At 32.7% G+C, this 11,186-nt stretch overlaps 2 protein-coding genes across 2 annotated transcripts; one reads left to right on the top strand and one right to left on the bottom strand.

Annotated features, from left to right (window-relative positions):
- Nucleotides 1-723: 723 nt before the first annotated feature.
- Nucleotides 724-5,152, top strand: LOC131593322 (uncharacterized). The gene is made up of 8 exons (XM_058865786.1): nucleotides 724-1,011; nucleotides 1,124-1,236; nucleotides 1,991-2,069; nucleotides 2,450-2,478; nucleotides 3,156-3,249; nucleotides 3,487-3,576; nucleotides 3,719-3,917; nucleotides 4,616-5,152. Exons 1-8 carry the CDS (start codon nucleotides 865-867, stop codon nucleotides 5,068-5,070), a joined length of 1,206 nt encoding a protein of 401 aa, XP_058721769.1. The 5' UTR covers nucleotides 724-864; the 3' UTR covers nucleotides 5,071-5,152.
- Nucleotides 5,153-5,289: 137 nt separating this feature from the next.
- Nucleotides 5,290-7,084, bottom strand: LOC131593323 (protein LHCP TRANSLOCATION DEFECT-like). The gene is made up of 2 exons (XM_058865787.1): nucleotides 6,713-7,084; nucleotides 5,290-5,697 (listed from the first exon to the last, which is right to left on the bottom strand). The coding sequence occupies exons 1-2, from the start codon at nucleotides 6,989-6,991 to the stop codon at nucleotides 5,443-5,445; spliced, it is 534 nt and encodes a 177-aa protein (XP_058721770.1). The 5' UTR covers nucleotides 6,992-7,084; the 3' UTR covers nucleotides 5,290-5,442.
- Nucleotides 7,085-11,186: the final 4,102 nt, after the last annotated feature.

Here is an 11,186-nt window from a genome sequence, read left to right as displayed (position 1 = left end):
TACTAAAAAAACACATAATATGTCGGACGCAAAATGTATTTAGCCTCAACTAAAGAAGCGAGGTAACGAAGAGCGTCATGAAAGTTATTACTTAATACCTCAGTGATTTAAAATTCAAGTGATAAAGTTATATGCACATGAGTTTGAACCTCAGCTACAACACTTTTATTATTTTCAAAACTAACATATTTTATATCTCAGTTTATCTAGAAAACCGATGGATAAAATTATTTTTTTTTTCAAAATTAATTTTTATATTGTTTACTCAAAATATTACATTATTTATCTAGAATTTCAAAATTAAAATTAAAATCAAATTTTCTATAGATTTAAATAAAAATCAAATTCTATGAAGATCTAGATTTTAAATCTTCAAATTATTGAATCTTGAAAAAAATTAATGTAAGATTTTTTTATAGGCATCTTGCATGTATTTGTTTCTAATAAAAAAAAAAAAATTAAAATCAATATTCAAATATATAATTTTTGCTTCAAATAAATATTTAAAATGAAATGAGTAAAAAGTAAATGTTTTTTAAGATCTAAATATTTACATAAATATTTTGATCCAAATTCATAATTTATAGGAATAGGAGGATAAATGATGAGATATGGGATAAAATTTTATTCTTAGTCCAAACTGACTCGATCAGACCATCTTCCCGGTCGACCCGGTTAAACCGGCCGAACCGATCCGACTTTTAAAACATTGTTTGATTGATGATAACAATTGAAAACCCTGATAAACCAAAAAAACTGTAGCATCCTAAAACGAAAAACAACTGAACTCAACCACACGGCGCGGCACACGGTGGCCGGAAAACGAAGGCGCTGAAGATTTACTCCTCGACCGACCAGGACTCTATGGACAACACTGAATTCGAAACGGTTGAGGGACGCTTAACATCAATGCTCCCGCAGCTGCAATGCGAGTACGGTATCCTTGAAAGATTGGTTTACAAGAATAAGAATCAGCACCGCCGTTGTTCCTACTTCCAGCATCTTTTGAAGGTATGCACACTGGAGTCAGTGTTCAAGGATTTGAAATTTGTGTTTACAATTTGCTTTTACATGTATGTGATGTGTTTTTACGAGTTATTGTGGATTTTGCGGTGGTTATTAGGTTAGGAGGGATTTGAAGCTTCTGCGGTTGGTGAACTTGGAGGAGCTTGTAGCATCGTGTTTCAATGTTATCAAAGATGATAGACCGAAACAGAAGCTTCATCTTTTAGAGAGGTAGGTTTATATTATTTCTTTCAGGTTTTTTCGATTTTTCCAAAATTTGTGTGCAGAGGGATAAGGATGTTGTGTTGAATGTGTGGCAAAACTAGACGAGATAAGATTAGAAATGACAATATTAGAGACTGTAGGGGAGGGCACCTATAGTAGAAAAGATGGTGGAAAATAGACTTAGGTGGTTTGGACATGTAGAGAGAAGACCCGTAGATTCTGTTATAAGGAGAGTATATCAGATGGAGGAAAGACAAAAAACTAGAGAAACTATTAAAAAAGTTCTCAAGAGTCAAGATTAATAAATTGGATAGAACATTATGGCAGAATTTGATCCATGTTGCTGACTCCATTTAGTGGGATAAGATTGGGTGGTTGTTGTTGTTTCATATTGTGTAGTATGTCTTTTTCTTCCTGTTTCAATAGCATGCAAGGCAAAGTGGAAAATCTTGGAAAATTGTAAATTCTCATTGTACAAGGTCTTACGAAAATTGGAAGTGACAATTTATTGTTTTCTTGTAAACCGATGTGATACCCATACTATAGACAAGATTATCACACAAAATTATAGTCTTATGAGAGATGGAAAACTCTCTTGCATGACAGCATGAGTAAACTGATTGCGATGTTGCTTCTTTCTTTCCGTTCATATTGTTATTTGCCTTCTAAAATGTGTTTCTGCTGAATTTTCTCCATCAATATGTGAGGTTATTATAGGTCTGGTCTTGTTGGTTTGGTTATAATATTTGTTTCATGACAGCTTGAAAAGAAGAAGATATAATGATGAGAAGCTGAATTTTTTGGAGCGTCTTTTAGGATCTGCACGACTACTAGAAGAGGTGAAATTGCAGTTCAATATTATTAAGTTGTTCTCTTGCTGTTTTCAAGATTCAAGGCTCAATAGTAGTGTATTAAGATCGTCGTGTTTCTACTGTGCTGGCTCATTATCTGCTTACGTTTTTTCATGCATAGAGTATATGACTGATGATTCAACACATTAATTGATGTTGATAGAGGCTTGCATATAATGTGGTGCTCAAGTGTTTGGCAAAGCCTCCCTTGAAGCGGGACTTGAACACCTCATAATACTCAAGTCCCTATCAGATGCTAATTAGGATTTCCCCCCTTTGAGCAACGATATATTTAACATTGGATTGCTTATTTCTTCCATATTTCTTTCTCTTATGTCAATCCATGTTTTGTTTTTTATTCTGTGCAGATGGTTGAACCAATGCTGAAGGCTGCAACGTATCCTTCTTCATGTGATCTATCTGTATCATGTGGTTTCTATTATAATGATATATTCATTTATACTATATGCTCTGGGTTTAATTGATTGGCAAAAGTTTGATCATGGTATAATAAGGAACGTAAACCTTTTGCATTTACTTCATAATATATGTAATTAGGTACCAATTTGTCTTACAAAGTGCATATTTGTACGAGTTTATTATTTGTTTTTCATATTTTTTCTCAGTAATTGCAATATCCAACATTAGGATTTTACATGCTTAAATTTAGGCGGTATTACCTAATTTCTTTTTCCATGGGTAGATTTTTTATAAGCTGATTCATTCTTTTAGCCCATTTTGTTGATGTTTCCCCCCTTGCATCTCTGTTATTTGTTACAAAACTTTGTTGAAATTGGAAACAGAATCTCCTTATTTCATACTTGATAACCTCAACGTTTTATGGTAGAAAAAATCGCAAAAGTTTTGAGTTTCTGAAGCATTTTCCAAAACTTGTGGCTATAGTTATCTAATTCAATTACTAGTCATCGAGTCACATATTTTTTCTGTATATTTTGGCTAGAAATTGTTACCACGGCCAGTTCCAGTATCATTTAGTGCATGCTTCTTGAACATCTTTTTTGAGTAATCTGTTAAGATTTCCATGTAAAATTTCTTTCCTTGACAATTTAACAGTGAGATATCTGTTTTGTTTGCCCGATCCTTTTTTATGGGACTTTCTGTGACAATTATGGCTTTGCTAGCTCGTCTACGTGTTTTGGTTCAACAAGTAAGTCTCCCATGTTTTATGTATTATAATTTAATTTAATCAAGGTTCCATCCTAGTTAAATTGAAGGTTGTTTAATGTGGAACTCTGATGCTGAGGTTATTTGTAATTTACCTATAAAGTACAAGTGATATTATTTGATCCTGTAAAATTGAAGAATTTGTGCTATTGAAGAAGTTATGTTCTATTTATGTAATTGTGCATTTATCTTGAGTGAGCTTTTTGATCTCCTTGTGCAGATATTACTTGATGTTGTTTATTTGTTCAACATGGTTTCTTCCCTGTCCAAAAAGAAGCAATCAGTAAAAATAACTCATAACGGAATAGAGGTTAGTTTGAAATTGTAGTACCAGTACCACTAAATTCTCTGCCGTTTATACTTTTGCATATACACGAGTATGTATCGAAAATAATAATTTACATGCTAATCTATTATTTCTTCATCTGTTCTGATGTATACTACTGAATCAGGTGTTTAGAGAGTACTATCCTGTTAGTAATGATGATGATTGCGTTACATTAGAGTGTGTCTGGAAATCAGATAAGTATATACTACACGAAAGGAAGCATAAAAGAGAGAATGAAAGTCAAGGAAACGGGGATTCTGGTGGAAATCTTTCTGTTCACACATCAGGTGTCAACTACAACACTATCGAGTCTATTCTTGGGGGTAAGAACCATGGTGTTTGATAGAACAGAGGTAATGGAGAAAGTTATTTTATTACTGAATATGAAAACAGAACAGAATTCCAGAGCTGCTGCTCCTCAGTCAGAGAAATAATTCTCTCACTGCCTAAACCCTAATGAAGAAAACAGAAAATAATAATCCTCCTAACTACTGCCCCATACACTCCTATTTATATGGGGAATACTAACTGAACTAACTCCTATTTATTTGGATGATAAAAACTAACATACTAAGCCACTCCTAATTATTTGCGGAATAAAATCTAACTAATTGAGCCAACTCCTAATTATATGGAGAATACTAATTAATTGGGCCAATTACCCAATTAATTCACTTTCTTATTCTTTCTCACATACACCCTCCATTGTTTAGGCCCAACAATGTCTCTATTAACTAACACATCCCCATCATCACTTGTGGGGTCCAATCCATTCCTATCAGTGTTTCATTTCCGCGATTCCATAACCACTTGGTGTTCTTTATTTGTATGAATAATTTACTTATTTGGTGCAGTGTTCAATTGGTTACAATTAATTGTTTTGTAACAAATGTCTTGTTAACATTGTTTTATAATAAATGTCTTGTTTTATAATTAAATTGTTCAGTAAGTTCAATAAGTTGAGAGTTTGAGAAAAAGAATGTCAAGGATATGATTAAACATGGTAAATTGTTATGTGCAGATGACCTTGAGCCTGAGAGGGGCGAAGCTGATACTGCAGCTGCAGCTGAAGAGGATCCTCCTCATGTCAAGGATATGAATACCGAATCGTTGACAAGCTCGATGCAAATTGAAGAGGTTAAGGAGACGACTGTGTTTAGTAGTGAGGAAGGAGGAGAAAAGCATTCTACCACAAAAGCCATTATCTGCGAATCTTCACCGGAGGGTGACTTGCATGCACTACCGAAGTCTTCAACCAGTGGCAAACTTCATTCTGGTTCAAAGAAGGTGGCATTTATGTCAATAAAGAATCCTACATTAGCATCACATAGTGTGCAAAGTAGTGCTTCTATGTTAACTAGCAATACTAAGGCATTCCATTTCATGGGACATGAAAGTGATCAAACAAAAGATGACAAACCACACTCACTTGCTAGTATATTTACTGATGTAAATCCAAAGGATAGTATTTTTTAAGCGCCAATCTTTTCAAGTACAAGAACAATGAAATACTTTATATCTGATGAAATATTTGTCTGGCAGAAGTTTTTTCTCTTCATTATATCCAATCCAATAGAGTAAATCACCATATTTTCCCTTGAAATTGTAGGGGCACTTATGAATGTTATCTGTTCTTAATTAGTATGTTCATGATAATCATGAGAATGATCAGTGACATAAACTTCATGCTAATGATGAATCCAAAGGCCAAAACATGTGAAATAACAAAGTTCAAAAGTTATCATAATCTAAACAACCCTGTAGCTCAAATGACATATAGTTGAACAAACTAATCATGCTCTCTGCACTGAAAAAAAAATCAAGAATCAAATCTTTAACTTAAACTAATCATGCTTTTTGCACTGAAAAATTAAGAATGAAATCTTTAACTTCAGCATTAGCCCTATCCAACGCCGTTCTTCCATCTGCATCTTTCACATCATATTTCGCTCCCGCTTTCAAGAGTTCCTCGATTTTCGGCAGGTCGCCTTCTGTTGAAGCTAACAACAGTAAGATGTCGACAGGGTGGATCTTTTGGCCTAGCAGAGCCTCCATTTTATCGTATGTTCCCTCAACTGCAAGCATTCCCATATAGTTGAAGTACTGCAAAAGAATATCATATATAAATATAATTTTTTTTACTGGATTGGTATAGAGAATTCAGAATAGAAAATTTCTGTCAATGACACAACATGCAGATGAACTAATCCTCTCTCATGGTTTCATGTAGAAACAAAAGTATGATTTTGAGAAAAAAACTAAATCATTTGTTAGTGTTGAAAAATTTAACATGATCCTTATAGATGTTCTTATGTGATATTTTCTGTTTATAAAATGAAGGTCTAATCAGTGGTAATTTTGAGTTGGGAGCAAACAGATTTAATACAAATCATGATTCACAGCAATTTCAGCACCATTTTTCTTCTGAAAACTTGGTAACGGGGTATTGAGACCGACTAATCCAAAAGAATCAATCTCACGGTCCACGTCGACTAATCTAAAGGGATCAATCTCACCGTCCATTCGCGGAGGCCATTTAAAGCTTGTATAGACTGATTCAACACAACGATCGTTAGCACTTATAAGGATTCGAATATGAGAGATAAGAGGAGTACACTCTCATGTCACACTCACACCAATAGGCCAACTCTCAGGGTTCACACACACCACTTATGCAGGGCCGTCTTAAGTATTTTGAGACCCTCTATGTATGTTAACCAGAGTTTAACTCCGACAAAATAAATATGGACCTTGTTTAACTATAGTCTAATTGTGACAAGTATTATATGAGTCCTATTTAGCCACAATTTAATCGTGACAAATTTTAAACCCTATGCGATATGCGATAGTCCGCCTTGCACGCTTTCAAAGACCGTCCTCCACTTATGCTTAAACACAATCCTCCATATATAGTTACACAAGTCAAAACAAATTCCTAACAACTAACACCATTCATTCTCATTCCTTACTAGTTACTATAAACTCCTAATGAAAGAACAAAACAAACAACAATGACTATCTATGCTAGAATCAAAAGCAAAACTATGACAAACTTGCAATCACAAATTTTCCACCTTACCAAACAGTAAAGTTATCATTTTTCTACTTTCCCATTTACCTGTTCAACATCATCTCTATCAAAATCATCACGAGCCTGGCTACCATAAATTCCAGCCCCTTCAGCATCAACACCATTCTTCCCAAACTTGAACCAGCTTGTGAATCTTGAACCATTCGAAGGTCCAATTCTAGAGGTGATACTTGAGCTTGACCATCCAAGTTTCTTCACTCTGACGCCAAGAAACCGAGAAGAAACTGAGATTTTTGAAGTGATTAGAGATTTGGAATTTGAAATGATGGGTTGGTGAGTGATGCATGTGATTGAAGTTGAAGCCATTGTTGTGTTTTGTGTTGTGTTGTGTTGAGTTCAACAACAAAGGATGTTTCGGTTTAATGTATGTGTGTTTGTTTTATCGGAGGGAATCCTGTTTCATGTTCTATCCATCCACATGTCTGAAATTGAAACGTATATAAGGAAATGATTCACTGCTTCTCATCTAATCCATGTATCTACACCCGCATACTTTTGACCGTTTATCTTATGATTGATGGAAAACACCAAACATTCAAAGAAACATGTTTATAGAGTGATTTTGTAATTTAAATATAACATATATTTTATTATCATATGATAAAAATAATGTGTGTCAAATATATAAAATAATAGTTTATAGTAACTAGTAAGGATTGAGAATGACTAATGTTAGTTTGTTAGGAATTTGTTTTGTCTTGTGTAACTATACAGGGAGGATTGTGTTCGGCATTAGTATGGGCCGTCTTTGAGGGTGGATAAGATCGACTTTAATGCAGGATCTCAAATTTATTGTAGTTAAATGGTGACTAAATAGGGTCTCATGATAGGTTTATTAAAGTTAAACCATGACTAAATATAACTCCTAATTGTCTTGTCACGGTTAAACCATGACGATTAACCTACGCGTGCCTCCAAAAATTTAAGACGGACTTGAAATCAATATACATATGATAATAAAATATATATAAAATAATAATAATATTATTTTTTTATTAAATGTGCATCAAATGATAAAATAAGTTTATTATAATATTATTATGTTTTATCTTTATTTAATTTTTATTATTTTTATCTCTATTATGAGCTAATTTGTTTTATCTTTAAAGAATAATTTGTTTTTGTATTTTAAATTTAATATAATAGATATTATTGATTGCAGGATGTGATCCAAACCAAAGTTTAGTATATATAAAAACTTTTGTTGCCTTAGTTTGATCAGGTCCGGGTTATAAATACTCTTGCTTAGATGAATCCGAGTAATTGTTTTGAATGTATTGTTTTTTTTGGCTATCAATATATGAAGTTTATTGATTCTAAAAAAAGTTAGTTTCGACAACCAAAAAAATAAATATAAATATAGTCAAAATTACATTTTTTTAAAAATATGTATCTCAAAAATGAATTTAAAAAATATATATTTGAAATATCCTTAATTTGAAGTGATTTTTTAAAATTTTAATATTCAAAAAAATTATAACAAAAGAATTAAATATTTAAATAAAATTTTAAGAATAATTATTTAAATTAATTTTCTATTCAACAAATTTTTTGTACATTTTTTTCGAATAAAAATATATAATATTATAAAAACTATTTTAAGAAAAAGGAAAGAAACAGACTATATATCTTGTAAATTAAAGAGACTCTAAAAAATCAATTAAAAATATACTTTTTATTATAAATAGAATGATTTACATTGATTCTCCATTTATGATATATGTTCTACTATTGGACTTATAATAAAAATAACATACTAAACCATCACTACAACACGGAAGGGCTTTAAAAGCGCTTTTCATGAGCTTTAAAAGCGCTTAAAAGCGCTGTGAAAGATGGCGCTGGCGTAGCTAACAAAAGCGCTTCTGAAAGCGCTCTGGTAGGCCCCCCCTATAAGAGCGATTTTCCTGGAAAATGCGCTCTTGTAGGCCCCCCTTTAAGAGCGCTTTTCTGGAAAAAGCGCTCTTGTAGGCCCCCCTTTAAGTGCGCTGTGATAGGACGCCCTGTGAGAAAAAAAACAAAAAAAAACGCAACATACTAAAGCGCTTTTGGAAAAGCGCTCTTATAGGGTGGGCTTTAAGAGCGCTTTTTCTGGAAAAAACGCTCTGATAGCCCCCCTATAAGAGCGCTTTTCCAAAAGCGCTTTCGTATGTTGCTTTTTTTTTATATTTTTTTTGCTTTTTTATTAATCTTTGGCAGCGCTTTTACAAAGAAGCGCTTTAGTAGGTGGGCCTTTAAGAGCGCTTTTTAAAAGCGCTTTCGTTGCTAAATGAGTTATTTTAATGTGCAGCCTGTAATTTAATCCTCCCAGTCGACCTGTAATATTTTCGACCTGTAATATGTTTTCAACCTGTAATATTTTTGACCTGTAATTTATTTTCGACGATATTATTTCAGCCATCAGTAAGACAATATATATATACTAATATAATACCATTATAATATCCAAAATTATATATATACATCATTACAACATCAATAATATTATAGTTCAAATCGACACAAATCCTACATGAAAAAGCGCTTAATATAAAATTGACACAAATCCTCTTTTATTTCTTCCAACTTAAGTTTCGGGTACCCAGCAACACGGAATTCGTCAAGGTACTACAAAACAAAAACAAAATATGAATGATACATTTAGTTAAATGTAATAAATTATATGAAATTATCTTAAGTTATAAATTCATACCGTGAGCGGAATCTCTAATTGATTTGCCTGAAGGATTTCTTTCATAAACCTCAATACAAAGTATCCGCAATCGTAACTGTTTCGCTGTTGCGGACACTACATAGAAAAACAAATAAGATTCTATAGTTGTCTTGTTTTATCAAGTAGCATAAATATATTATAAGCAGCATTGTGAAAAATAATGTACCTGCACTTGGATCCAAGTAATGTTGTTAGATTTAGTTCGGGATACCTGTGCGTCCCGTTGACTTCGGAACACTTGTATTGATCTAATTAACAAATATATAAAAGCATATGTTTAGATCAATCCCACAAATAAGTAAATATATAAATATACACGAATATATATTTAGAACGATCCCACTTACAAATCAACGATGTCCTTCATGGCCGGATAATTGGTCCATTCACCATTTACCGAATTCAGATAATACACGACTTCCCTTATAGGGTTGATAGCAAGCAGCAACCAGTGTGCTCTATAAATTAAAACAATAGGTTATATGAAAATTTTGCTATACACAAAAGAAACAGAGATTAGATGAACAAAGAATGAGAAACTAACACTATTGGTCGGGTATTATACGCCCAAAGATGCAGACTTTCTGTATTGTCGGTTGTTACGACCGGCTTTAAATTTTAAGTTAAATAACCTAAATAACAGAGTCGCCACCTATGTTTTTATTTTATCCTAAGATAAGGGTAAAAACGGGAGAAAAACCTAATGTTAGAGAAATTGGGTAAGTTGAGAAATTAGGGTCAAGGGAAGGTGTTAGGCACCCTTAACCCTTCCTTAAGGTTTACAGTGTCTGTAGAGTAAGGTTTATGATAAGAGTTTTATGGTAAGGTTTATAAAAAGTTGTGGTTAAAAGTGCACAGTAGGGTAGAGAATAAAATCTCAAACCTACTTAATTTTAGGGAAAGGGGACTCGTTTCGGTTATCCGAATGCCTACGTACCTCCTTAATGGAGGATCAGAGTCAACGCAGTTCGTAGTTATTTGTTGGTGTTTTTTACGGGATTGTACGTTATTTTGTATGTTGAGTGTGTTTTACGTAGTTCGCAGTTTTACCGTAGTTCGTAGTTATGGAAAAAAGTATGTTTTACTGTAGTTCGTAGTTATGGAAAAAGTATTTTTGTGTACAATCCCTTTTTTAAATATTTTTTGTATAATTAGAAAGAAAGACAAGTATTTTAGAATTTTATGTTACATTATAATAATTATTAATATATATTTATCAATTTAATTGACAATAAAGGGTAGGTTAAGTATATTTGTGAATTTTGTATATTAAAATACATCACGAGTATTTTAATTTGTACACAATTATAAATTTTTAAGCCAAAGTTATTTATTTCGAACACCATTCATTTAATAGAATAATATTATGAAACAAAAATTAAACTCCAGCAAATAATCTATATTTTATTAAATTAATTATCGAAATCAAATATTGGAAATTCTTTCCAATTATTAATCACGATTTTTATTTATATGTACAAACAAAATCATAAAAATAAAATTAAAATAAAAAACTAAGCATATTTTGGCCAGGGTGTATTTTTATGTTTATATGTAATTATAAGGTGTGTTAATAGCTATTGGGTTTGGTCCAACAGACTTCTAGAGTCCATTAGACATTACGTGGGTGAGTGTATGGTGTTATGGTGTGAACGCAAGATCTTAACCGTCAGTCAAATCCAATGGCCTGCAGATTCAAGATCTGAGACTTAGATTCAAACTATGACAATTTAAGGGACTGCATGCGGTTTTGGACGAGGGAGTATGGTAAGGGTTGCGCATAAGATC

The sequence above is a fragment of the Vicia villosa genome, linkage group LG3, assembly GCF_029867415.1.
Source record: "Vicia villosa cultivar HV-30 ecotype Madison, WI linkage group LG3, Vvil1.0, whole genome shotgun sequence".
NCBI lineage: Eukaryota > Viridiplantae > Streptophyta > Magnoliopsida > Fabales > Fabaceae > Vicia > Vicia villosa.
This window is presented reverse-complemented; position numbering and strand designations above follow the sequence as displayed.

Coding starts and splice junctions, on each gene's coding strand:
- LOC131593322 (XM_058865786.1), top strand. CDS start 865: ATGGACAACACTGAATTCGAAACGGTTGAGGGACGCTTAACATCAATG. Junction 2,479..3,155: donor CCAATGCTGAAGGCTGCAAC/GTATCCTTCTTC, acceptor ACAATTTAACAG/TGAGATATCTGTTTTGTTTG. Junction 3,918..4,615: donor TATCGAGTCTATTCTTGGGG/GTAAGAACCATG, acceptor TGTTATGTGCAG/ATGACCTTGAGCCTGAGAGG.
- LOC131593323 (XM_058865787.1), bottom strand. CDS start 6,991: ATGGCTTCAACTTCAATCACATGCATCACTCACCAACCCATCATTTCA. Junction 5,698..6,712: donor ATAGAGATGATGTTGAACAG/GTAAATGGGAAA, acceptor ATTCTTTTGCAG/TACTTCAACTATATGGGAAT.